Below are 27,276 nucleotides of genomic sequence, written 5' to 3' on the forward strand. Positions count from 1 at the left end.
CTCCAGCCCGAGCATTTTCCGTGCGTGGTAGGGCAAGAGAAAGGTTGGGAACACATTTAAACTTCAGGAACTTCCCTGTTCTCTTTCACCTTAGTTGTAGGGAAAAGTGACTACAAAATACTGAAGAAAATCTTTAACAAACCAGTCTAATCATTTGAAAGATCTCTTCAAATTCATATTCAAGATTTAGAAGCCATACAAAACTTGCTTTTTAACTACCAACGACATTCAACAAAGGTATAAAACACAATTACTTTATTGATTTCTTACAATCAAATACTGTCAACTAGCATTACTTCCACTCATGCATCATTAAAAACAAAGGATGTTTCCTTGGTGTTTTCAAATGATGCATTATACAATAAACAAAAAAAGTTAGAACTTAAAATGCACCCTGATTAATTATGTAAACTGGTAACTTTTTTAAAAAAGCATAACTAATAATTTGGTTCCTTTCTTCATAAAATGGAAATTTAAATATTTATCCTGACAGTCTTGAGGTTATCATTATGTTATGAGTAGTGCAAAGTGTGGGACACAGAGTTTCATCTAGAAAGGTGTGTCTTACACACCTTATTAAACAAACAAAATGTGCATAACAAAATGCATACAGTCAATGCATGATAGAAGCATGTTTCAAATATAAGGCAGTCCCTCAGGCCACCATATTATTTAGGTTTTGCATTATCACTTATGGCATTATAGATTAATTACATATAACATACTTTTATACATTTTAACCCTGAAGATAAGAAAAATAATTGTTGCTTGAAAAAAATTATTCCAGGTAGCCATTTGGTTTGTATCAGGAGAAAGAAACCTCCGAGAATTTAGTGTCTGCCAAGTCTGGAATCATCAGCTCGAGTCAGTATATCAGATATGCGACATATTTCACAGTGACTGTTTTCCAAGTCCTGGCAATGCCTCCTCCACAGTAGCCAGATGATGAGGCATCTCCGGAATTACCCTTGCGTGTGGTTTTCCCTTTTTTTTTTTGCTGGATTAACTGTATTACTGCATTATTTCCTCTTCTCACCTCTTCTGTGCCCTTCCATTTTAATTATTCATAAGTCCTTTCAGAATATCCTCAGAGAGCTCCATGAGGGGAAGTTCTGGAGATGGAAAATCCAAGGGAGGAAGATTGGGTATTGGAATATCCTTGGCTTTCCCAGTATTTGCGGCAAACTCCTGCCAGGTTGAAGAGGCTGTAGCAGTTTCTGAATGTGGTGGCAAGCTCCATAACTCAGACTTTTCTACAAAATCAGCATCTACATCCAGCTCCTTTTCTATTGGGCCTTTTAGAAGTCTGGCCTTTTCAGCCTTTAGTTGTTTATTTTCTTTCCTTAATCTTTCATTCTCAGCCACAAGGAATTCCACATGCCTCTTCAAATCTGCAATTTTGGTTGCCTGCTCCTCTATAATTGTTTTATCATCTTTTGGGGCTTTGCTTCCAATGCATGGCTCTGTTGGCTCACTCTTCTGCTGAAGTAAAAATAGTAGTGTGTCTGGATCCCTGTCAAAAACCCCCTGAATTTCAGGCAGGTGTTTCTCTGTGAAAGGGCTGTACTTCTGAGCGAGAAGGGGACTCTGGCCCTCTGCGTCCTCAGCAGAGGGTCTGTGCGACGCCTGAAGCTGGGCAGCTGCATCCTTGTCTACGCTCTGCTGGGCTTTCAGTCTTTCCTCACGCTTTGCCCTCTTCCACCTCTCCTGGACGAGGAGAAGCTGTTTCATGTGGCTGTCTCTTTGCAGTTCCAGTGATAAATGAGCCTATTACACAGAAGGAAAGGTACAATTCAACATTTTAACATCTCTTTAGTAATGTCCAGTGAACACTATTCCAAGATCCTCCTTTATGAATAACCCAGTAACACTTAAAATTTATATACTATGTTTGCAATTCAACACAACCTCAAAATTTTTTTAAAAAACTAAGTCTTTCTAGGTGACCTAACATTTTTATTCATAAACAAAACACCATTCATTCAGGCAGTCAGTCCTATTCCAAATTAACACACTGAATCTGACCTTTTTTGAATGTGCCTTACCCCTCTGCAATGCCATCTGTATTCGCTTAAAATTAGAAAACTTTCCTCTTTAGGCATTAATTCTACAACTAGCTAGAAAGTCTTTCTATCAACAAGGTGTTCAGAAGGCTCAAAGCATGTCTATATTACGTGGCTAACGTGAGCCGTTTGATACAGTCAAAGGGAAGCGCACAGGAGAGAACACAACTTTTAGGTTCTCTTGGTTCAGTATGAGGAACTGGTGTTTTTCCCTGCTACTGACATCTCCCTACAGAAAGGATCTCCTTCATTCAGTCAGACAAGCATTTATCATGTACCTCCTGTGTACTTGCCACTTTTATATCAGGAAATCATCTTTGGATAAAGATATTTTTAAAACCCAGGCAGGCCCTCCCTAAACACAGAGGACAATTTGGAGCCATTGGTAACACAAATTTTTTAAAAGCACCAGAACTGCTTAGGAATTCAGGAAAAGACAAGTTCAGATTTAAATTATCTTTGACAAGCAAAGAGAAGGCCAGCTGGTTTCCCCTTGGCCAGGCCTGCTTACTCACTGTAAGCTAAGGATCAGGAAAGGCGCTAAGACGGGTCTCTAAAGTACACCTGTGTTGGGCCGGCCCCGTGGCTTAGCGGTTAAGTGCGCGCGCTCCGCTACTGGTGGCCCGGGTGTGGATCCCGGGCGCGCACCGACGCACCACTTCTCCGGCCATGCTGAGGCCACGTCCCACATGCAGCAACTAGAAGGATGTGCAGCTATGACATACAGCTATCTACTGGGGCTTTGGGGGGAAAAAAATAAATAAAGTTATAAAAAAAATAATAAAGTACACCTGTGGCCATCTAAGATCTATGAGTAACCACTAGAAAAAAGGACAGAAGTGTCTGCATGCCACATGTGCACATCAACAGCAATTCATTTAGTTTTAATTTCCTTTCTGAAGTACTCTTCTCCTGCCCATTTTATATAATCTTGACTCTAGTGTTTTGAGAGGGGCACAATGCTTTATTTTATATACAATTCAGGTCTCCACAAGAAAATCCTTCTAACCCTTGCTGCAAATATTAATAGTGTCTCACCTGCTCAGACTGTGTCAGCTTCATGGCTTCAGAAAGATATGCTGGTAAAAAAAAAAAAGAGGCACATCACTATACGAGCGTCATCATTTTGTAGTTAACAGGTCAAAGGAAGAGTTTAATACTCCTCATATGACAAAGAGAACTGGTCTTAGAAGCAATTCTGCTACAGTTATCCTGTTCCTGAAAAGAAACGAGGTGCAGATTTGAAAAAAAGACAGGGTTCTTTACTTCTCAAAAAAGATGTCAGTGGTAATCAAATATAGATATTCTCTACCCCATCTTGAAGAAGTTTGTTCTTTCAAACACCTGTAGATTTCACAATTAAGAAAGTAAAGATTGCCTAATCAGAAAAATAGGATTTGGGAGGATTAAAATTAAACAAGAACCTATCAAAACCCATTATGCTCACAAAAATAGTGAGATTATCAATGACTTTTTACCCACATGAATACCTGGACTATCATTTTGGCCTCCTATAGAACTACTTTTATTGAATTGTTTCTGAGCTATGCCATCAGCCTACTATGAATTAGGTAGTTAAAAGCCCTAAGAACTTGTTGACATATTTATTGTAAGCAAGTTGTTGAGGACAATATAATGTCATTTATGAAGAACATAAATGGTCAATAACTCAATGGACTTCTCTCTGATCTCAAGATCAGTTCCTGAGTGACTTAATTTGTTTGAATTTAAATAGTCACTGTAAAAATCCACGCTTTTGCTGCTAGAAAGCTTAAGGCCAAGTTCCCCTTCTATCCAATATGTAAGAACTCATGGGGCACTTTGTGAACTATATTCCCAGTCCTTCCCCATTTTATCTTTCCTCTACTTATTTTTAATTATGTTTTATATTTTGTTATACTCCTCTGTGAGGCATATCCTGTCTGGAACAAGATAGGGTATAAATAACAACTATTATTAATAATACATCGTGCACAATTAATCTCCATTTTTTAATCTTTTTTTTTTTTTTGCTGGGAAAGATTCGCTCAAAGCTAACATCTGTTGCCAATCTTCCTCTTTTTTTTGCCTCCCCAAAGCCCCAGAACATAGTTGTATATTCTAGTTGTAAGTCCTTCTAGTTCTTCTATGTGAGCCGCCACCATGGCATGGCTACTAACAGGCAAGTGGTGCAGTTCTGTGCCCCGGAACCGAACCCGGTCGCCAAAGCAGAGTGTGCTGAACTTTAACCACTAGGCCGTCAGGGCTGGCTCTCCATGTTTTCTCTCTTGCTTATTATAAACTTTTTGGCACATCTCATTACTACAATAAGTTCCTTTTTGCCCTTCTGCAGATACTACAAGGTACTGCTTTCTGTCTAGTCTTAATCCAAATATTTTAATGATTTTCTCAGTTCATGACTTTAAGGACGGTTGTCTACCAAGTTCTACCATAGTCTTTACGATACAGATTAACTGGATGCCTCCCTCCCCAACAGAAAACATAGAATTGGTTATACAGCCTTTGGTTCAGCCATACTTACATTTTTTTCCTCAACTTTTTTTGGTCTTTTATTCTTAAATTAAGTCTGTGTGTTCCATACAGACTATTTTGTTTCCTTTTGTTCCTGTTTAAGTCTGTTGAGACATTCTATCTACTGCTCTGATACAGTGTGAATGACTTTCCCTAGACATCTTTCCCATTACGTCTGCATACATTTGTCTCCCTGTCCGAACTAAAGTTTGCTTTAAATCCACTTTCTTAACAAATGGAGCAGTTTCACAAAACCAAGCTTAAACCAACTGGAATGCTTCCCTTTGTAGAACCTTGAAGCTATAACATGACAGAAGAGGATACCCAAGGACACTGAGTTCCCAAAGGGCAAAGAATTCAACAAGAGTCTCACATTTCAGTTTAAAATCTGGGCCTTAAAAACGTTATTTGAAAACTTTTTTTTTAATATGACTGCATGGTCATGGATTTAATCCAGAGTGACAACAGGAACAAATGCCTACCAAGATAGAAATTTAGGAAAGAAATACTTCTCTCAGAAAAACCTAACAATTCTGGTTAAACTGCTTCCTTCAGTTATGACGCAAGGCTAATATTTAAAGTAGCTATTAGATAAATGATGGGGAAAAGGAACTAAGAAAATCTGAAGAATCTATTACTTCGTAAAATAATAACATCTATTACTATTCTATCATGAATCTGTTAAACTGGTACTGAAGTATAAATTGTACAGCCTATCTGCACACACACAGCAAAATACTGCCTCTGAATGATGACAAGTGATCTGCTCTGCATCATGTTATGTCACCACAGTCTCGTGGGAAGGTCCAGGTCAAGATGTGTTTTCAACCAAATAAAAACACTGTACTCTGAGGTCTGCTCACCTTCTGAAACGTTCATTTTGAGTTCTAACCATTGTTAATGGCTACTATCAACTTCTGATTTAAGCTTTTGCTCTTTTTGATGTCTGTGAAAGCAATGAAATCCACTTAGGGAACTGGCCTGCATAAGACTGATATGGCAGAATGACACCAATCTAGTTACAGCTGCCAATCAAGGGTTTAAAGCAATAGATTTTTCTAACAATGCTGAATCCTTGGGAGTTTGTGACTTCTTAAACTCTCCGTTTTTCAATATAGGGTGGTAAAATGTGGACACCTCCTTCTCCCCATGTCCTGCCAGATTTAGACAGCTTTTTCCTTCTGGATTTGGTATCTCAGCGTATCTGGCAAATCAATGCTCATATGCTCAGTTTCATCTAATTCAGCCACTGTCCACTTCAAGAGTAAATTCTACCTTTCCCCAAAAGGAAAGAGAAATCAAGTAACCTCTTTACTTCAACACATTTACAAAACAAACACTATCAGAACACTACAAAGTATAGAGGCTATGAGTCCTTAGCTGTGAAGTCTTGGGTAAGTTTTTAGTCTCAGAATCTCCTCTGATCCTTGACAGACACAGAGGCTTCTTCTTTTGCCTTTAAGTTCTCTCATATCAGGCTTTCCTTCCTATCAGTCTTTCTCAGATAATGACCTTTCCCTGTCATATCTCCTTCCTCTCAAAATACATCTACATCCATAACCTCCCCAAACACCTGTTACAAGCCCTAGAAATCAGTCAACTTAGAAAAACATTGAGTTCATTCTAACCACGCTGATTTTCAAACTAGCATTATACACAACTCCACTCTAAAACACAACACAAGGCTATTTTTAACCAAGTCTAAACTCCAAATCAAATCGGCTCGGGGGATTAACCAATCACACTTAAGTTCTATCTCCATAATTAAAGCTAAAGGGATCCAACAGGCTGCCTTTATCTTTTCTACTCCTGAGAATGCCACAGAATTTAGATACAGAGAAAGGGGGGAGATATGTTTAAAGCCCAACATTAGTTTTAAGTCTTCAAATAAAGACAGGGATGTAGGTAAAGACTGAAAGAAATATTTCTCCCTTTTTTATATTCAGAATATCCTACTGCTCAATGCACAACATATGCTGATCACTCCATTTTAACATATGTTACATATGTGTAACCATGACCCCTCTGGGTTACTCAACTAAAGGTATCATTTCACTGTGGCATTCATCCACAACATGGTTTTCTTAAATAGTGTAGTACATTGTATTTTCTTTATAGTAACTACAAATTTAACAACTTGGTTCATAACAAAATATGGTTTATGAAAGATTTAAAGAGGACTAGCTGCCGTGTTTGTTTTATAAGCCCCCATAAAACTCACCAGTAAAATCCACAAAGATTTAGGGGGTACATACTATGTGCTCAGCCCTACAGCTGAAGGCGTACACTTCAGTGGCAAAACTAATTCTTTATAAATAAGACTTGAGGGGCCGCAAGCGGTTGAGTGCGCGCACTCTGCTGCAGTGGCCTGGGGTTCGCTGGTTTGGATCCCGGCCGCGCACTGACGCACCGCTTGTTGAGCCGTGCTGTGGCGGCGTCCCATATATAAAGTAGAGGAAGATGGGCATGGATGTTAGTCCAGGGCCAGTCTTCCTCAGCAAAATAAGAGGAGGATTGGCAGATGTTAGCTCAGGGCCGATCTTCCTCACAAAAAATAAAAAAATAAAAAAAATAAAAATAAGACTTGAAATTTTCTCTGAAAATTACTAACTTGTAGGCAAAAATCAGTGACATAAGAGGACTTATCCAAACCAGTGTCCACAGTGTGGTCTGTATTTCAGCAGTAAGGCAACATAGGAGGGGCAAAACAGGAAAAAACATGGCTTAGATCATCACACTGGCCTAGAGGGAAAGAGCCTTCCTCCAGCAGAAAGACTATAGGGCTTGCTCTAAGAAAGGTGGTAATACCCATTTTGTATGCAACATGAGTAAAACAACCCCTCCCCAAAGCTTTTAAGTTTGTTACTCAGCCAACAGAAAGCAGTATTACGAAACGGACCCTGAAGATCTACTTCTGAGTTCAACATATGCTAGGTTGTGTGACTGACTGGGATAATAAGCTGTCTGAGACGAAGCCAATAATTCTAAATTTCATACCTAAAAGAAAGCTATCAACAGCATGTTACTATAGGCATGAATGTACAGATGAAATATTCAGAAGGGACACTTAAGATTAAGACCACAGGAAAGAGTTTTGATGGATTTTGTATTACCAGCATCTTAGAAAACAGAAACTCGGTGAAAATTAATTGGTTGGAATTAAATTAGTTATTACTTTCAGAACCCCAAATGGCTATTTGAAATCCAGACTCTTTTTCTATAATAACTAAGATGAACTGGCAGACTTCTTGCAATCACTTCTGTCTTTAGGGATCTTCGGCTTCAGAAAGTTGTGTCCAAGAATCATTTCCCAATATGGCATATGCAATCTTCACGGTTTAGAAAGAAGACTGGGTTAGGAGGAGCTGGGAAATCCAACACACTCACTTGAAAAATAATCCAAGCTGATGTTCCAGTGGGTCAGTAGTGTCAACCTTGCATGATGCAGGGCAAGAACGCATCATTACTATTGTGACTTTCATTCTAAATACAGTGTTGAGAGATACTGGAGAAGAGAAACTGCCCTCCAGTTTTAGACTCAGCATTTCTTAAAAAGAATACTCACCTGCAGCCTTTTTGTGACAAGAAATAGCCTCTTCGTATTTCCCTGCAGCTAATAAACGATCTGCTCGTCTGCTCTGTTGATGAGCCTAGAAGACAAACATTCCTAAGTTCCTCTGAGTCACAGAAAACGACATGACTTTAAAAACAAAAACTTTTAAGAAGTTAAATAATGCTGTTTGTTGCCACACATCAAACCATTACAACTGTCTATAACTGGGGAAATCTAATGGGTAGCTCCTTGAACTACAGTATCTGAAAGTTCGGGCAACTTCTCTCAATTCTACTAATAAACCATCAAGGTTAACACCAAGCACTTAACTCATTCAGTGACCCACAATCTTCCATTCTTCAAAGATTAACCAAGAGGGGCCGGCCCCATGGTGTAGTGGTTAAGTGCACGCTCTGATGCTGGCGGCCCAGGTTCGGATCCCGGGCACGCACCGATGCACCGCTTGTCAGGCTGTGCTGTGGCGGCATCTCATATAAAGTGGAGGAAGATGGGCACGGATGCTAGCCCAGGGCCAGTCTTCCTTAGTGGGAAAAAAAAAAAAAAAAAAAGAGGAGGATTGGCATGGATGTTAGCTCAGGGCTGATCTTCCTCACAAAAGAAAAAAAAAGATTAACCAAGAATTACAATCATAGATTGTTACTCAAAATGTATATTTTCTTGATTTTTAACAAGCTCCTTTGAAAACATGAGTTATTTTGTAGACACTTTCACTAGTTTGTATAGTTTAAAAACTATAATCAGGAAATTACTTATCACAGTAAAATTCAAGCTTCTCCTGTATCAACTCATTCTTCCCTTTCAACATTAAAGTTACTATTTATGATTTTAAGATAAAAAATCTGTACACTGTACAGTTGAATTAATGATACCAATACTTAATATTACAGTGAAGATTTTTTCAGGTACAATTCACCAAAACAACAAAGACAAACTCAGAAATTCTGAAAGCAAATGACTAAAGTGCCTCCAAATGTAAAGGTAAATGGATTCAACAGTCACTGGTCTTACATTTGTGTAACACCTGAAGAATTACTACAACTTTGTGAATGTATTTGTCTCTCTTACATAAGGAGATCCAACAGACTCAGAGGGGTCACATACCTTACACAGGTTATAGAGTTAGCAGGCAAGGAGAAAGACAGAAATGATCAGCTAAAGTCTTCTAACTAGTGTAATGTTTTCCTCACTAACAAACTCACAAATGATTTAGCAGAGCTTGTTAAAAAAAGCAAAAAGCATTGTACACCCATGTTCTTAACAGCATTATTCACAACAGTCAAAAGGTGAAAGCAACCCAAATGTCCATCAATAGATGGATGAGAAGGGGCCGGCCCCGTGGTGCAGCAGTTAAGTGCGTGAGCTCTGCTGCTGGCGGCCCGGGTTCGGATCCCGGGCGCGTACCAATGCACTGCTTGTCAGGCCATGCTGTGGTGGCGTCCCATATAAAGTGGAGGAAGATGGGCATGGATGTCAGCTCAGGGCCAGTCTTCCTCAGCAAAAAGAGGAGGATTGGCAGATGTTAGCTCAGGGCTGATCTTCATCACACATACACACAAAAAATAGCTGGATGAGCAAAATGTGGTAAATACAGAAAATGGAGTATTATTCAGCCTTAAAAAGGATAGAAATTCTGACACATGCTACAACACAGATGAACTCTGAGGACATTAAGCTAATAATGAAATATAAAATAAGGCAGTTTTGTCACAAAAAGACAAATAATGTATGATCCCACTTCTATGAGGTATCTAAAGTAGTCAAACTCATAGAAACAGAAACTAGAATGGTGGTTGCCAGGGACTGGGGGGAGAGAAAAGCGGGGAGTTGATGTTTAAAGGGTGTAGAGTTTCAGTTTTGCAAGATGAAAAAGTTCTGAAGATCTGTCACACGACAATGTGAATATACTTAACACTACTGAACTGTACGCTTAAAAATGATAAAAAAGGTAAATTTTATGTTATGTGTACTTTACCTCAGTTTTAAAAAAAAACCAAAAAGCAAATCTGTTCTGTCAGGTGTAAAGTGATTTATCTTGGATGCTTTTCAAGAAATGTGCCACTGATACCTCATAAAAATACTCAGAGAATCACTTTTGCAACTGAGATTAGAAACATTCTGGGCATGTTTACAAATCATGCTCAGTGTAAAACAGAGAGGAAGACAAAACTAGAAAATAGTCCTTCCAGCAACACATGCTGTTTACATTTTCCCCACTTCTATTTTTGTAAGGAAGAAACAAGCAACACTCTTAAAAGCAAGATCATCTCTTTCAATTGTTTTAGAGGCTTTTTATTCTTCAAATAGTAATTAAATGAACTTTTTCTCTAAGTCTCAATTTATTCCTTAAAATAATAATGGGTAAGAAGAAATGACTGGGGGCTTAAAATAATTTTAACCATGGAGTCTTGCACTGAGAAAAAATATGTTCTGAACACAAGAGTATTTTACAGTAACCAGAAATGATACGGATCTTTTGGGAAGAGAATGTATATGATGAAGAAAGTTAAATTATGACCAACATGATTTCTCTAAGGAATGTGTTCTCATAGTATAGTTAAAGCAAGTGGCACTCAATCAACAAGGCTCTAGATAGGGAAAAAAAAAAGGAATGGAAGGGGTGAATCTGCAGGTGACTTTACCTTTCTGAGCTTTGAAAGAAGCCCTATATAGGAGACAAACCTCTGAAATCCCATACTATCTCCAAATGAGAGGTGGCACAGTGCCGACCCAGCCCTACCAAGAACCCAGGGCTCTCGGCTCAAGTCCTGACTCTCCCACCAAACCAGCCAAGTAATTTCATCCTTCAAGGCCTATTTCCTCACCTGTAAAATGATGGAGTTGGACCAGATCTGTGCTTCTCAAGCTTTAATGGAATATGAATCCACTGGGGATTTGGATAAAATGCACTCTGATTCACTTGGTCTGGAGTAGGTGCGAGATTCTACCCAGGTGAAGCTGACGCTGCTGGTCCCTGGACACACTCTGAGAAGCAGAGATGAGATGCTCTCTGAGGATACCTCACTCTAACACTGTGTCTGCATCGTCTCTGTATCTGATGGCATTAATCACTTTCTACCTTGTACTATATTTATGAAGCTCCCTAATTAAATTTCAAGCTCCATGATAACAGAATTGTTTCTTGAACACCAAAGAAATAAAAAGTTCTCAAGTGGTGTGAATAAGACCTTAAGGCTTTTCCAACCCCTCTAAAACCTCCCCATGTAAAGTCCAATCTCTGATCACTCTGCCAATTCACATACCTGGAGCCAGTCCCATGGCGCAGCGGTTAAGTGTGCGCACTCCACTGCTGGCAGCCCAGGTTCAGATCCTGGGCGCGCACCGACGCACCACTTGTCAGGCCATGCTGTGGCAGTGTCCCACATAAAGTGGAGGAAGATCGGCACAGATGCTAGCTCAGGGCCAGTCTTCCTCAGCAAAAAGAGGAGGATTGGCATGGATTTTAGCTCAGGGCTGATCTTCCTCACACACACACAAAAAAACACATACCTACTCTAGGTTATCTGGCACCATAGCGATCAAATTCCCTATTAAAAAGTACAGTTCCTACTAAGTTTTTATTAGACATCCAAAAATGCAGACTCTGCATAGAGCTTGACTGCCTAGGTTCAAATCTCCACTCGAACACTTATTAGACATTGGGCTTTCTTAACATTCTGCCAGAGTTTTCTCATCTCTAAAATGATAGTGTTGTGAAAACTAAACTAGTTAAAAGACAATAACAGTATTGAAGGTACCTGCCATCAAGTTTACAATGTAGTTGGGCAGACTAGACTAAAATGCATTTTTTTTAACTGAAGATATTGTAGCAAACTTATTTTGATAGTAATTCTCATTTTTAAAACAATCTTTAAAGATCTCTCTTTAATATTAAAAATGAACTCTCTTTAAATACTGTTCTTGATAGAATCACCATTAAAAATCAGTCATTAAAAGTATTAAATCCGGGCCGGCCCCATGGCTTGGCGGTTAAGTGCACGTGCTCCGCTGCTGGTGGCCTGGGTTCGGATCCCGGTGCGCACCGACGTACCGCTTCTCTGGCCATGCTGAGGCCGCGTCCCACATACAGCAACTGGAAGGATGTGCAACTATGATATACAACTATCTACTGTGGCTTTGGGGGAAAAAAAAAAAGGCAGGAGGATTGGCAATAGATGTTAGCTTAGAGCCGGTCTTCCTCAGCAAAAAGAGGAGGATTAGCATGGATGTTAGGTCAGGGCTGATCTCCCTCACACACACACACACACACACAAAAGTATTAAATCCATAAATATGTTTCTTTGGTTAATTCAAAATAAAACAAGTATAAGATGCAATTGAAATGAGAATGGTGGTTGGGGATTCTAAAAGTAGTCTGGGCACTGATATTTTGTAATTTTGATAACATGTTTCTCTTCTACAACTATTTCAAGATGCAGTAAGATTTTATGGAAAAGACTTTATCTCAATATTTCATATTCATTCAGAAAGGATAAAAGGCACTCCAGGTCTCTATGAGTGATTTCACTAAAATTCAAATAATGTTTAAGCCAAGAATGTAATTATTTTGGGTACTAACCTAAACAAATTGAGCTTGAATTTTATTTATTTTCTTCTTCAATAAAATATCAACATTTATCAGCCAACTGTTAGGACAGAAAAGATAACGTAACATGCTTCAACTCCAGGAACACCTAAATATATAAGCAAATATTAACACACTTAAGGGAGAAACAGACAGCAATACAATAAGAGTAGGGGACTTGAATATCCCACTTACATCAATGAACAGATCATCCAGACAGAAAATCAATAAGGAAACAAGCCTTAAACGACCCTTTAGACCAGATGGACTTCACAGATATATACAGAACTTTCCATCCAAAAGCAACAGAATACACATTCTTCTCAAGTGCACATGGAACATTCTCCAGGACAGATTATTTGTTAGGCTACAAAACAAGTCTTAACAAATTTAAGAAGATTAAAATCATATCAAGCATCTTTCCCCACCACAGTGGTATAAAACTAGAAATCAACTACAAGAAGAAAACTGGAAAATTCACAAATATGTGGAGACTAAACAACACGCTACTGAACAACCAATGGGTCAACAGAGAAATCAAAAAATACCTTAAGACAAATGAAAATGGAAATGTAACATACCAAAACTTATGGGATGCAGCAAAAGCTGTTTGAAGAGGGAAGTTCACAGTGATAAACATCTACCTCAAGAAATGAGAAAAATCTCAAACAACCTAACTTTACACCTCAAGGAACTAGAAAAAGAACAAAGCCCAAAGTTAGTAAAAGGAAGGAAATAACAAAGACCAGAGTAGAAATAAATGAAATAGAAACTAAAGACAACAGAAAGATCAATGAAACTAAGAGCTGGTTCTCTGAAAAGATTAATAAAATCAACAAACTTTCAACTAAACTCACCAAGAAAAAAAGAGAGAGGACTCAAATAAATAAAATCAGCAATAAAAGAGACGTTACAACTGATACCACAGAAATACAAAGAATCATGAGACAACTAGGAACAATTATACACCACCAAATTGGACAGCCTAGGAGAAATAGCTAAATTCCTAGAAACAACCTTCTAAGACTGAATCATGAAGAAAGAGAAAATCTGAACAGACTGATGTAAGGAGATTGAAGCAGCAATCAAAAACCTCCCAACAAACAAAAGTCCAGGACCAGAAGGCTTCACTGGTGAACTCTGCCAAACATTTAAAGAATACCAATCCTTTTCAAACTCTTCCGAAAAACAGAAGAGAAGGGAACAGTTTCAAACTCATTTTATAAGGCCAGCATCACCCTGATACCAAAACCAGACAAGGACACCACAAGAAAAGAAAACTACAGGCCAATCAATATCCCTGATGAACACAGATGCAAAAATCCTCAACAAAATATTAGCAAACCAAATTCAACAACACATTAAAAGGATCATACACTATGATCAAGTGGAATCTATTCCAGGGATGCAAGAATGATTCAACATCCACAAGTCAATGTGATACACCACATTAACAAAATGAAAGATAAAAATCATATGATTTTATGAAATAGATGTAGAAAAAAAGCATTTGACACAATTCAACACCCACTCACAGCAAAAACTCTCAACAAAGTGGGTATAGAGGGAACATATCTCAACATAATAAAGGCTATATATGACAAGCCCACAGGTAACATCATACTCAATGTTGAAAAGTTCAAAGCTTTTCTTTTCCTCTAAGATCAGGAAAAAGACAAGGACGCCCACTCTCACTGCTTTTATTCAACACAGTATTGGAAGTCCTAGCCAGAACAATTAGGCAAGAAAAAGAAATAAAAGGCATCCAAATCGGAAAGGAAGAAGTAAAACTGTCACTATCTGCAAACGACACGATATTATATACTGAAAATCCTAAAGACGCCACCAAAAAACTGCTGGAACTAATAAATGAATTCAGTAAAGTTGCAGGATACAAAATCAATATACAGAAATCTGTTGCATTTCTATACACTAATAATGAACAATCAGAAAGAGAAATTAAGAACACAATCCCATTTACAATTGCACCAAAAAGAATAAAATACCTAGGAATAAATTTAACCAAGGAGGTGAAAGATCTATACAACAAAAACCATAAGATATTAATGAAAGAAATTGAAAAAGATACCATAAATGTAAAGATATTCTATGCTCATGGATTGGAAGAATTAATATTGTTAAAATGTCCAAACTACCCAAAGCAATCTACAGATTCAATGCAATCCCTATCAAAATTCCAATGGCATTTTTTACAGAAATAGACAAACAATCCTAAAATTTGTATGGAACCACAAAAGACCCCAAATACCCAAAGCAATCTTGAGAGAGAACAAAGCTTGAGGCATCACACTTCCTGATTTCAAACTATACTGCAAAACAAGAGTAATCAATACAGTATGGTACTGGCATAAAAACAGAAACATAGATCAACGGGACAGAACAGAGAGCCCAAAAATAAATCCACGCATATATGGTCAATTAATTTACAACAACGAGCCAAGAATATACAATGGGGAAAGGACAGTCTCTTCAATAAACGGTGTTGAGAAAACTAGATAGCCACATGCAAAAGAATGAAACTGGACCACTATCTTACACCATACACAAAAATTAACTCACGATGGATTAAAGACTTGAATGTAAAACCTGAAACCATAAAACTCCTAAAAGAAAACATTGGTGGTAAGCTCCTAGATCGGTCTTGGCAATGATTTTTTGGATGTGACACCAAAAGCAAAGGCAACAAAAGCAAAAATAAACAAGTGGGACTACATCACACTAAAAAGCTTCTGCACAGCAAGGGAAATCATCAACAAAATGAAAAGGCAACCTACTGAATGGGAGAAAGTATTTGCAAGTCATGTCTGATAAGGGATTAATATTCAAAATACATAAAGAGCTCATACAACTCAATAGCAAAAAAACAAACAATGCAATTAAAAAATGGGCAGAGGGTGTGAATAGACATTTTTCCAAAGAAGACATACAGATGGGCAACAGGTACATAAAAAGATGCTCAGCACCACTAACCATCAGGGAAATGCATATCAAAACCACAATGGCTATCACCTCACACCTGTTTAATGGCTGTTATCAAAAAGACAAGAGATAATGAGTGTTGGTGAGGATGTGGAGAAAAGGCAACACTTGTGCAGTGTTGGTGGAAATGTAAACTGGTGCAGCCACTATGGAAACAATATGGAGGTTCCTCAAAAAATAGAACTCCATATGATCCAGCAATTCCACTTCTAGGTATTTATCCAAAGAAAATAAAAACACTAATTTGAAAAGATATCTGCACCCCTATGTTCACTGCAGCATTACCTAAATGTCCGTCAACAGATGAATGGATAAAGAAGATGTGGTACATATATACACATAATGGAATATTATTCACCCATAAAAAAGAGTGAAACCTTGCCATTTTCAACAACACAGATGGATCTTGAGGGCACTGTGCTAAGTGAAATAAGTCAGACACAGAAAGACAAATACCATATGATCTCACTTATATGTGGAATCTAAAAAAAGAAAAGAAAAAACAGGAAGGTTGGGGGGGTGGGAAAAATGGGTGAGGCAAGTCAAGGGGTACAAACCTGCAGTTTAAAATAAATAAGTCATGGGGATGTAGTAGGCAGCATGACGACTGTGGTTAATAGTACCATACTGCGTATTTGAAGACTGCTGAGAGAGTAAATCTTAAAACCTCTCATCACAAGAAAAAAAAATCTGTAACTATGTATGGTGACAGATGTAAACTAGACTTACTGAGGTGATCATTTCACAATATATACAAATATTGAATGATTATGTTGTACATCTGAAACTAATATAGTATAGTATGTCAATTATACCTCAATTAAAAAAAAAACAAAAACTTCAACTCCATTAACCCATTTTCATCTCCCTAGTTGCGATATAAATGAGCTCAATTTTTTGTCTGTTTGTTTTAACCTTCTGGATTTCTTATAAAATTGTATAAATCTGACCTTCATAAACATCAGTGTTGTCCTTTCTGTCTTAATTATCTTTTCCATTCTAATATGTCACAATTTACTAATCATTAATAGTTGCTTCCCTCAGGATTGTCTTTTTTTTTAATTTCTTTTTATTTATTTTTTGATCATTTAATGGTTTCTAACATTGCGAAATTTTGGGTTGTACATTTTTGTTTGTCCATCACCATATATATGACTCCCTTCACTCCTTGTGCCCACCCCCCACCCCCACTGCCCCTGGTAACCACAGTCCAGTTTTCTCTGTCCAGGTGTTGGTTTATATTCCACATATGAGTGAGATCATACAGTGTTTGTCTTTCTCTTTCTGGCTTATTTCACTTAACATAATACGCTCCAGGCCCATCCATGTTGTTGCAAATGGGACGATTTTGTCTTTTTTTATGGCTGAGTAGTATTCCATTGTATATATATACCACATTTTCTTAATCCAATCGTCAGTCGAGGGACACTTAGGTTGCTTCCACTTCTTGGCTACGGTGAATAATGCTGCAATGAACATAGGGGTGCATAAGCCTCTTCGGATTGTTAATTTCAGGTTCGTTGGATAGATTCCCAGTAGCGGGATGGCTGGATCATAGGGCATCTCTATTTTTTTTTTTTTTATTGATGTTTTAATGGTTTCTAACATTGTGAAATTTTGGGTTGTACATTTTTGTTTGTCCATCACCCCATATATGACTCCCTTCACCCCTTGTGCCCACCCCCCACCCCCACTTCCCGGGTAACCACAGTCCAGTTTTCTCTGTCCAGGTGTTGGTTTATATTCCACATATGAGTGAGATCATACAGTGTTTGTCTTTCTCTTTCTGGTTTATTTCACTTAACATAATACGCTCCAGGCCCATCCATGTTGTTGCAAATGGGACGATTTTGTCTTTTTTTATGGCTGAGTAGTATTCCATTGTATATATATACCACATTTTCTTAATCCAATCGTCAGTCGAGGGACACTTAGGTTGCTTCCACTTCTTGGCTATGGTGAATAATGCTGCAATGAACATAGGGGTGCATAAGCCTCTTTGGATTGTTGATTTCAGGTGCGTTGGATAGATTCCCAGTAGTGGGATGGCTGGATCATAGGGCATCTCTATTTTTAATTCTTTGAGGAATCTCCATACCGTTTTCCATAGAGGCTGCACCAATTTGCATTCCCACCAGCTGTGTATGAGGGTTCCTGTTTCTCCACATCTTCTCCAACATTTGTCTTTTTTTTTTAATTGAGGTATAACTGACATAGAATAGAACACTATGTTAATTTCAGGAGTACAACATAATGATTCACTATTTGTATACATTGTCAAATGATCACTACAGTAAGTCTAGTTAACAACCAACACCATACATAGTGTTGGCCTAAAGAAAGAGGTAAACTGAGGCACACTCAAAAAGATGAGTTTTTTTGGAAATAGCAGAGCAATTGCAATTTGGAACAAGCAAACTATAGCAAGCTACAGGCAAGTCCATTGAAGATTTGGGGTAGGCTGACTTAGGGCAGTGAATGTAAAGAAGGGAGAGTTCCCTTAGAGTCAGTTAAAAAACAAAACAAATGGAGACCAACCTTCAAAACTTCCCCAACAGACAAAATCAGTTCAGTCACACAACCAAACCTCAATTCAGCCCACTTTGTGAGACTAACTGGACCTGGGTCATTTCCGGTTCATGCCTCTGGCAAAACTTGTCAAGGTTCTATGAAACAACCTCTGATCAACACCATCATCCAAGAAAATTCTAACACTATCAGTTTTCTGTAAATCAGGCATTTATGGAAATCACTCTCTTAGTCCTTTAAGTTTTGTCTTCCTGAGAGCACAGGCATGAGACTTTCCATTTTATATCCTCTGGTTCTATTTTAGATTGAAATTCTTACAATAGTAACAAAACAAAATTTTTTTCTTGTGATGAGGGCTTTTAAGATCTACTCTTAGCAACTTTCAAATATGCAATACATTATTAACCAAAGTCACCATGCTGTACATTACATCCTCATGACTTATTTATTTTATAACTGAAAGTTTGTACCTTTTGACCTCCTTCACCCATTTTGCCCACCCCTCCACCCTCTGCCTCTGGCAACCAATCTGTTCTCTGTATCTATGAGCTTGGTGGTTTTGTTTGCTGTCTTTTAAATTCCACATGTAAATAAGATCACATGGTATTTGTCTTTCTCTGACTTATTTTGCTTAGCATAATGTCCTCAAGGTCCATCAATGTTGTCGAAAATGGCAAGACTTCCTTCTTTTTTATGGCTGAATAATATTCCATTGTATATAGATACTATCTTCTTTATCCATTCATCCATCAGTGAACACTTTGATTGTTTCCATTTCTTGGCTATTGTAAATAATGCTGCAATGAAAATAGGGGTGCAGATATCTTTTCAAATTAGTGTTTTCACTTTCTTTGGATAATACCTAGAAGTGGAATTGCTGGATCATATGGTAGTTCTATTTTTAATTTTTTGAGGAACCTCCATATTGTTTCCACAGTGGCTATACCAATTTACATTCCCTCCAACACCGTACAAGGGTTCCCTTTTCTCCACATCCTCACCAACACTCATTATTTCTTGTCTTTTTGATAACAGCCATTAAACAGGTGTGAGGTGATAGCCATTGTGGTTTTGATTTCCCTGATGATTAGTGATGCTGAGTATCTTTTTAGGTACCTGTTGGCCATCTATATGTCTTCTTTGGAAAAATGTCTATTCATATCCTCTGCCCATTTTTTAATTGCATTGTTTGTTTTTTTGCTATTGAGTTGTATGTGTTCTTTACATACTTTAGATATTAACCCCTTATCAGATATATGATTTGCAACTACTTTCTCCCATTCAGTAGGTTGCCTTTTCATTTTGTTGATGATTTCCCTTGCTGTGCAGAAGCTTTTTAGTTTGATGTAGTCCCACAGGATATTTTCTTAATACTCTTTCTTGATTCAGTTCTTATTTTCTTTGCTTCTCTATCAACAATTGTGGTAAGCACAATTGGGATACGGCTCCCAATGACCCCTGCCTCCTGGTATTCACACCCTTATGTAATCTTCCCTCCTCAAATGTGGGCTGGACCTAGTGACTAGAACAGAAAACAGCAAAGGTGATGGGATGTCACTACTATCTTGGTAGCACTCTCTCCCTTGCTCACTTTAACGAAACCAATAGTTATGTTGTGAGCTGCCCTATGGAAAGACTCACATGGAAGGAAACTGAGAGTGGCCTGCCATCAGCTGGCGAGGAACTGAAGTCCTCAATCCAAAAGCTCTCAAGAACTGAATCTTGCCATCAATCCTGTGAATGAGCTTGGAAGCAGCTCCTGCCCCAGTGGAGCCTTCAAATGGGACCGCAGCCCCAGCTGACACTGACTGCAGCCTTGTGAGAGACCCTGACGCAAAGCACTCAGCTAAGCCACACCCTCACTCCTGACATGCAGAAACTCTGAAAAAACAAATGTCTATTGTTTTAAGCTGCTAAATTTTGAGATAATTTGTTATACAACAATAGATAACTAATACAATAATAGTATGGCATCTCTGTCTTTTATTGTAAGCTGTCAATTTCTATTTGGAAATAGCTAATGTTTAAGTAGAGAAAGCAGTGATTGGCCAGTCCTCGTGAGGCTATGATACCCTATCATCGAGTACTGAGTTATTAGGTTTTGTACCACAATCTCATATTAAAATACTTTCTGGCATTTAGGGTTTACAATAAACTGATTTAACTTTGTTTTGAGAATCTCTTAGAATTCTGACAGAAATCTGGACTTCTGATCCAGCTATGATGGAATAGCTAGCATTGGCTTACTGTCTAGCTGTAAACAACTACAAAGCTGGACAAAATATACAAAAATAAGTTTACAGACACTGAACAAAAAATAACAGAGGGCTACATTTTCAAGAAAAGGGAAATGCACAAGGTGAGACCTGCACTCACCCTAGCTTTCTTTCTGAGGGCATTTTCCAAAATGGAGTGCAGGAAAATAAAACCCAAGCAGAAGGCAGTATCTCACTGGGCAGAAGAGATGGAGACTGGAACCAAAAGGCTGGAATTTGAAGAGAGTCCAGGTAAATTAGAGGGAACTGCAGTGAAGATGTCCTAAAAATATGCATAAAAAAAATCATCCCTGGCCAACATCTAAGCTGCATATGAACAGGGCACAATTTCAGGAGGCCTAGCAGAAGCTCTGAGCAGAGATTTCAGAAGCCATACAGTGTTGAGGAGACAGGTTGCAGTTTGGGCCTAGAAGAGTATAGTAAATTGAGTGAATACCCGGGGCTTTCAGCTAAGACCCTAGAAAGGCTAGCCCTGGTAGTAAGGACCACAATCTAGGCATTATGGGTAAAACTAATAGACCCACCGTAATAAAGCCTATAATCAAGCCTAGACTGGATCAAGGTGATCCGCCAGTATTTTAACTACCAGCCAGAACAAATCTTAACACTCTTTAGAGGAAAATAACAAATTCAGAGTCTCTACAACATATCATCCACAATGTGTGACATATAATAAAGTTACTAGGCACGTGAAGCAGGAAAAAGTGACTGATAATATAGACAAAAATACAATAGAAACAGACCAAAGATGGTCCATATATTGGAATTAACAGCAAGGCACTCAAAATAACTAGGCTTAAGATGTTAAAGAAAAGAGAGAAAGAGGACACAACAGATGAAAAGATAACTAGAGACATGGGATGAAAGTAAGAACAGGCACTTTGTCCTATTCACTATTTAATCTTTGAGGTCCAGAACAGTACCTAATAGACAGTAATTACTCATAATATTTGTTGGTTAGTTGGATGGAGAAATGAATGGTTAGCTGGACGGAAGGACAGGAGAAGTTATGGGGAGAGTTGGTAACAAAACCAAAGATTGGTTAAATGCCAACAGAACATTACTGTATTTCAGAGAAAATATCAGAACAAATAAAACTCTATATCAAAATCTAAAATAAGTAACTATATATGTAAACACATATATACAGAGACAGACAGACAGACAGTCATTGGTACACTTACTTCATTCACTATTTCATTCACCCAATCTCTAGGACATTTTAACCAGAATTTTCCTACTCCTTCTTAAGTAAAAATGAAAGCACAATACTACAAAATGCTCTAAAACCTTTATAAAAAGTAAAACAGCTTCAGATTTAGTAATGTCTTACTATGTGCCCTGTACAAATTTCTCCCTTGCTGAATCCTCCTCAGAAACAGCCAATACTTTCCACACGCCCCACTCATCTCTGTGAACTACTCTTCTTCCCAGGCAATCAATATGATTTCTGTGGGAGTTGCCATATTCTTATATTACCTTGCCCCCTGGATACCTAAAAAATCCATTCCACCAGATTTTCAAACTTAGGACCACAGAGTATGTTAAGCAAGTTTTAAGGGGCCGGCCCGGTGGCCATGTGGTTAAGTGTGTGCACTCCGCTTCAGCGGCCTGGGGTTCACAGGTTTGGATCCAGGGCATGCACCAACGCACCGCTTGTCAAGCCATGCTGTGGTGGCATCTCATATAAAGTGGAGGAAGATGGGCACGGATGTTAGCCCAGGGCCAGTCTTCCTCAGCAAAAAGAGGAGGATTGGCATGGATCAGCACTGATCTTCCTCACACACACACAAAAAAAAACCAATGAAAGTTTTAAGTAGTTATAACTAATAGGACATTCAGGAGTTAGCCAGATGGAAAACGTAGGTCTGCAGAGGGAAGGAGTAAAGCAGTCAAGCCTGAAGAGGCAAAGACGGAGAATCTGATTATCTTTGAACCCCAGGTGGCATGTTGTTCTTAGACCCACCTACATTGTAGTCCTGCCCTTCCTGCACCTTTCTTTTGATTCCAATAAATTATCCCTTTTGGTTTAAGCTAATTTGAAATGGGTTTGTTATCACCTACAACCAACAAAAATTCTAACAAGTACAACTAGATTACCAAGTGATTGCCCTCACCAGGAAGTACTTTCTACTAAGTGCTTTAAAAATACAGGTTCAGGGCCTGCCTGGTGGCGTAACGGTTAAGTTTGCGTGCTCCACTTCAGTGGCCTGGGGTTCGCAGGTTCAGATCCCAGGCGCAGACTCACACACCACTTATCAAGCCATGCTGTGGCAGCATCCCACATATAAAATAGAGGAAGATGGGCACAGATGTTAACTCAGGGCCAATCTTCCTCAGCAAAAAGGAGGACTGGCAACAGATGTTAGTTCAGGGCTAATCTTCCTCACACACACACAAAAAAAATAATAAAAAAAAATTAGAAAAAAAAATAATAAAAATACAGGTTCAATATTGTCTTCTTTCCCAAAGGAAAACAGTATTACCTTCTATTACTTTGCATTTATTTATTTCTGTGTCCTTGGGGAAAGCAGTATATAAAGGTGAAAAGAAATGGAACACCAAACCAAACACAATACTGAAAAGGTGGCAGAGGAAAATCTAACATACTCCTGAACCTTGTGGTAGGGTCTTCAATGAAGCGCAAAGGATGAATCTCATTCACTCGCCCTTTCCCAACCAATTCACTATAAGTCTCCTTAAAGTAGTATCTCCTAACAGTAAGTACTGAATTGATCATCTAACTAACGTAATGCAATTATACTTAAGATAACTGCTCAAGTGTTAGAAGTCTAGGAAGACCTGTTTTCGATTTTAAGCCTAAGGATCAATTTCTCCCACACGCAGCCCTGATGCATCGTTTTTTCTTCCTCAAGTTTCCAGTTTAGCTTGCTTTTTTCCAGAACTGCTACCATCTGCTGTGAAGACGAATTACAGGATGCCACCCACTAGCGAGTCGTGAAATCAATTTAGTGGGTCACGACCAGCATTTAAAAAAAAAATCTAATAGTAAATATTAGAGTGCATCATATATAGCACCGTGTTTGTGTGTGTGTGTGTGTATATACATGTAAAGATTCAGTTTTAGCTTTTTGTTTTGTTTGGGTGAAATTTATGAGGGTCCCTGGATTTTGCACAATTCTAGGAGGCACATCCATAATGTAGCAGCTCTGCAGTAATACACACATATGTATGTGTGTACTGGTCATGATGTAAAAATTTCTCATTGTGGATCACAGTCAAAACAAATGGGCAAACACTGATCTAATAGAAAGATTAATATTTTATTTAGAATCTTGTTTTCAGATCCCACTATCACCACTTACTCTGCATTTCAATGTCTTCATCCATAAAAGGGGGAATATCTCATATAGCTACTAAGGCAACAACAACAAAAATATATGTAAAGTGCCTGATGCCAACCCCAGCACTTAGTAATTGTTGGATAAGTCTTAGTGCTCTATCGCCTTTCCCCAGCGTGTTTCCATTAATCCCAGCCTAGACTGTGACAGAATGAATTTTCCTCAAAATTTTTCAGGGCAACAAGGAAGTGGTTCAAACAGCCTTTTTTTTAACCGCCAATATAATTAACATGAGATAGTTACAAAGACTCCAGGTATGTACGAGGCCATTCTTTGGACTATGATATCTGATTCCTTTTCTTAGATGAGAACTCACCACTCTAAGAGAAGCTCCGTTACTCAACAAAATATATTCTCAGCACTCTTAAAAGGGCCAAACACACAGAATATAATTGTGGCCACACAGCACACGGACCCTGTCCTTAGAGTTTGCAGAGTAGGTAAGCAAAGCATGAGCAAGCCATGTATAAATTAAGGGTCTGACATCACTTCCCAAACAGGCAGCAAACAAACCAAAGAACGAGAAATTATCTCACACAAGTTTTGCCATTTGCTTCCATCACTCACATTGCCAAAATTAAATGCACGGAAAGAAATGCCTATATATACACCAAGTAATTTTATAAGTTACAATTTTTCCATATTAAAAACTGACAAAAAGAGGGGCCAGCCCGGTGGCGTAGCGGTTAAGTTCGCACGCTCCGCTTTGGCGGCCGGAGGCTTGCAGGTTCAGATTCTGGGCGCAGACCTGCGCACCGCTCATCAAGCCATGCTGTGATAGGCATCCCACATAAAGTAGAGGAAGATGGGCACGAATGATGGCCCAGGGCCAGTCTTCCTCAGCAAAAAGAGGAGGATTGGCATCAGATGTTAGCTCAGGGCTAATCTTCCTCACACACAAAACAAGACGACGGTAACAGTCCTCAAAAAACCCCAGTCTTCTAAAACCAAGTGACAACAAATTCAGAGGCCCATCATTGGTACTTAGCAGCAGAGTTAAAATGATTCAAGTAAATGTTAATCTCTGTTCCATCGTTTGTTACCTTCCAATAAACAACTAGGCTAGAACTCAGATCTTTTAAATCTCAAATGATTTAAGAATTCAAGATGCCAAATTTCTGTTACTTGTCCACAAAAATTTTATGGCTGGCTTATGGAATTATGCTAGGCTGCTTAACAAGACTCTATTCAAAATTCTCCTCCCTGAAAAGATAAATACTATTGCCACCATTTAACTAATCTTCCCTAAACTGGTGATTCTGCTGCTCCATCTACCACTGTCACCTAGGTCCAGTCTTCTCATAAACTACCACACACTAGTGGGGCAGTTGGTTGGGGTTATGCTGCAGCCTGCAGCCAAATAAAGTGAAGCTAACTGGAACTGAATCAATTGTCATTTTGCAAGGACACTTGAACTTTGAAGCACTTTGTAAACTGCTGGTTATTTCTAATGATATTCCTGTGAACTTTCATTATTGAGCCATCCATTATATTTCATTGCAAACTATATGTCACCTTAAAAGCAAGAAAAGTCCAAGATATTTCCCTAGTTTTTAAAAACTCACAAATCTAGTCCAATTCCTTTTAAGTGTAAACAACTCTTACCAATGGGGGCAGGGCTCAATTTAATAAAACACAAGAGGCTTCTCAGAGCAGCTAACCTGGCACCAGTCATTTGGGAACCACAGCTTTAAGTCCTAGAATCTTAGGCTTTTCAAGCTCAACAAGGCCAAACCTTTATTTTACAAGTGAGATTTTAAATTAAGGGTTTATGGTCTGGCTATTATAATAGCTCTTACATTATTCTATGTATCAGGTATTGTTCTAAGCCCTGTACACCTATTTACTCCTTTAATCCTCACAACAAACACGCCAGAGTGAGGTCAACTCATTTGCCCAAGGTCACACAGCTATTAAATGACAAAGCCAGAATTCAAATCCAAGCAGTCTAAGTCCAAAATCTGTACTCTTAAACCACCAGGGCTCTTCCAGGACACTAGGGTTCCGAGTTCCAACCTGAGAAACTAATTCTCCATAGGTCCTTTTTCCAATCCTATCATCGCAATTGCCTTGCAAATCTGTGACTCTTAAAAGTTTCTCCTGGGGCCGGCCTGGCGGCATAGTGGTTAGGTTCGCGCACTCCGCTTGGCCGCCCAGGGTTTGCAGGTTCGGATCCCGGGCATGGGATCCGAACCCACCACTCATCAAGCCATGCTACCGCAGTGTCCCATATAAAGTAAAAGAAGATGGGCAGGGATGTTAGCCCAGGGCCAATCTTCCTCAGCAAAAAGAGGATTGGCAACAGATGTTAGCTCAGGGCTAATCTTCCTCACCAAAAAAAAAAAAAAAATTTCCTCCTCTCTGTCTGCAACCATAAGTAACCTGACTTTTGTATCCAAAATAGGTACCCTCTCTGGGAAACCAAAAGATGCAGTGACCAATCAGAAAAGAACTTGTAATTCCTGTTGTTGTTATTGTTTTAATCACAACACCTGAAATGCCTAAAAACATAATAAATGGGCTATCAGCACTTTTTCTGAGAAAAGCAAACATATACCGTATTTTCACGATGCCTAAAGTGATGAAACTCAACTAAAAACAGGGGCGGCCCAGCTGTCTCTAACTTATTGGAGAAGGGAGAGTCTCAGTTTATGCATTGAATGTAGGCGAGCAATGGGGGAAGGGAAGAATGGGGGTGGGAAGGGGTATTACTCCATCTCTCCAGAGTGGGGAGGCTCAGACTTCAGACCCTCCGAGTTAGGAGTTAAGAGCGGTATTACACACCATTTCTGCCCTGGCGGGCTTCAGTGCCTCTCCAGGCTGCAGGGAAGCGGTTACGTGGCGCTTGGAGGCACTTCCTCCGGCCTGGAAAGGAGGTAGCAGCCCCGGCTGGTGGGAGCCCCTCGCCCAGGGCTCTGCGGCAGGGGGCGCCCGGAGGCGGTGGGAAATGGGATGCGGGAGCTTCCCGGGATCCCCGAGGAGGGCAACGTCTGGGGCAGCTTGCCCGGAGCTGCTGTGGGGCCACGGCTGCCCTGCGCCCCCCAGCCTTTAGGACCACCCCCGGCAAACGCCCCTTCCGGCCTCGAGGGTCAGCGGCACGCCGGGGACAGGACCGGACTCCTGAGGCAAAGGCGCCCAAGGGTGGACGCGACCCTCTGTGGGCCACTCACCAGGTTGAGGGGTCCTTCCATTACTTCCATAGACCCCCGGGTAAGCGGCGGCCTGAGGAAGGCGAGCAACGGCGCCGGGGCACATGGAGGGGAACAGTAGGAAGGCGCGACGCGGTGGCAGCGACGGCAGCCCCTCTCCGCGCCCCGGGACCCACGGGTGGGCGCCGAGGGAGCACCAACCGTACCACTTCCTCCTCCAGCGCCGCGGG

General features: G+C 39.4%; 1 protein-coding gene across 3 annotated transcripts; it reads right to left on the reverse strand.

Annotated features, from left to right (window-relative positions):
• Window positions 1–233: 233 nt before the first annotated feature.
• Window positions 234–27,276, reverse strand: NRBF2 (nuclear receptor binding factor 2). Of its 3 annotated transcripts, XM_058543367.1 has the most exons (5): window positions 27,068–27,267; window positions 12,725–12,791; window positions 8,140–8,224; window positions 3,102–3,142; window positions 234–1,767 (listed from the first exon to the last, which is right to left on the reverse strand). In XM_058543367.1, the coding sequence occupies exons 4-5, from the start codon at window positions 3,123–3,125 to the stop codon at window positions 1,057–1,059; spliced, it is 735 nt and encodes a 244-aa protein (XP_058399350.1). In that variant the 5' UTR covers window positions 3,126–3,142; window positions 8,140–8,224; window positions 12,725–12,791; window positions 27,068–27,267; the 3' UTR covers window positions 234–1,056. The 3 variants fall into 3 exon arrangements, with proteins under 3 accessions (XP_058399350.1, XP_058399349.1, XP_058399352.1); XM_058543366.1 differs by lacking the exon at window positions 12,725–12,791 and having other exon boundaries at window positions 27,068–27,276; XM_058543369.1 differs by lacking the exons at window positions 8,140–8,224; window positions 12,725–12,791 and having other exon boundaries at window positions 27,068–27,269.

The sequence above is a fragment of the Diceros bicornis genome, chromosome 6 (assembly GCF_020826845.1).
Source record: "Diceros bicornis minor isolate mBicDic1 chromosome 6, mDicBic1.mat.cur, whole genome shotgun sequence".
NCBI lineage: Eukaryota > Metazoa > Chordata > Mammalia > Perissodactyla > Rhinocerotidae > Diceros > Diceros bicornis.

Coding starts and splice junctions, on each gene's coding strand:
- NRBF2 (XM_058543366.1), bottom strand. CDS start 27,097: ATGGAAGTAATGGAAGGACCCCTCAACCTG. Junction 8,225..27,067: donor TGGAAGGACCCCTCAACCTG/GTGAGTGGCCCA, acceptor TTTGTCTTCTAG/GCTCATCAACAGAGCAGACG. Junction 1,768..3,101: donor AGCTGACACAGTCTGAGCAG/GTGAGACACTAT, acceptor TCTGTGTAATAG/GCTCATTTATCACTGGAACT.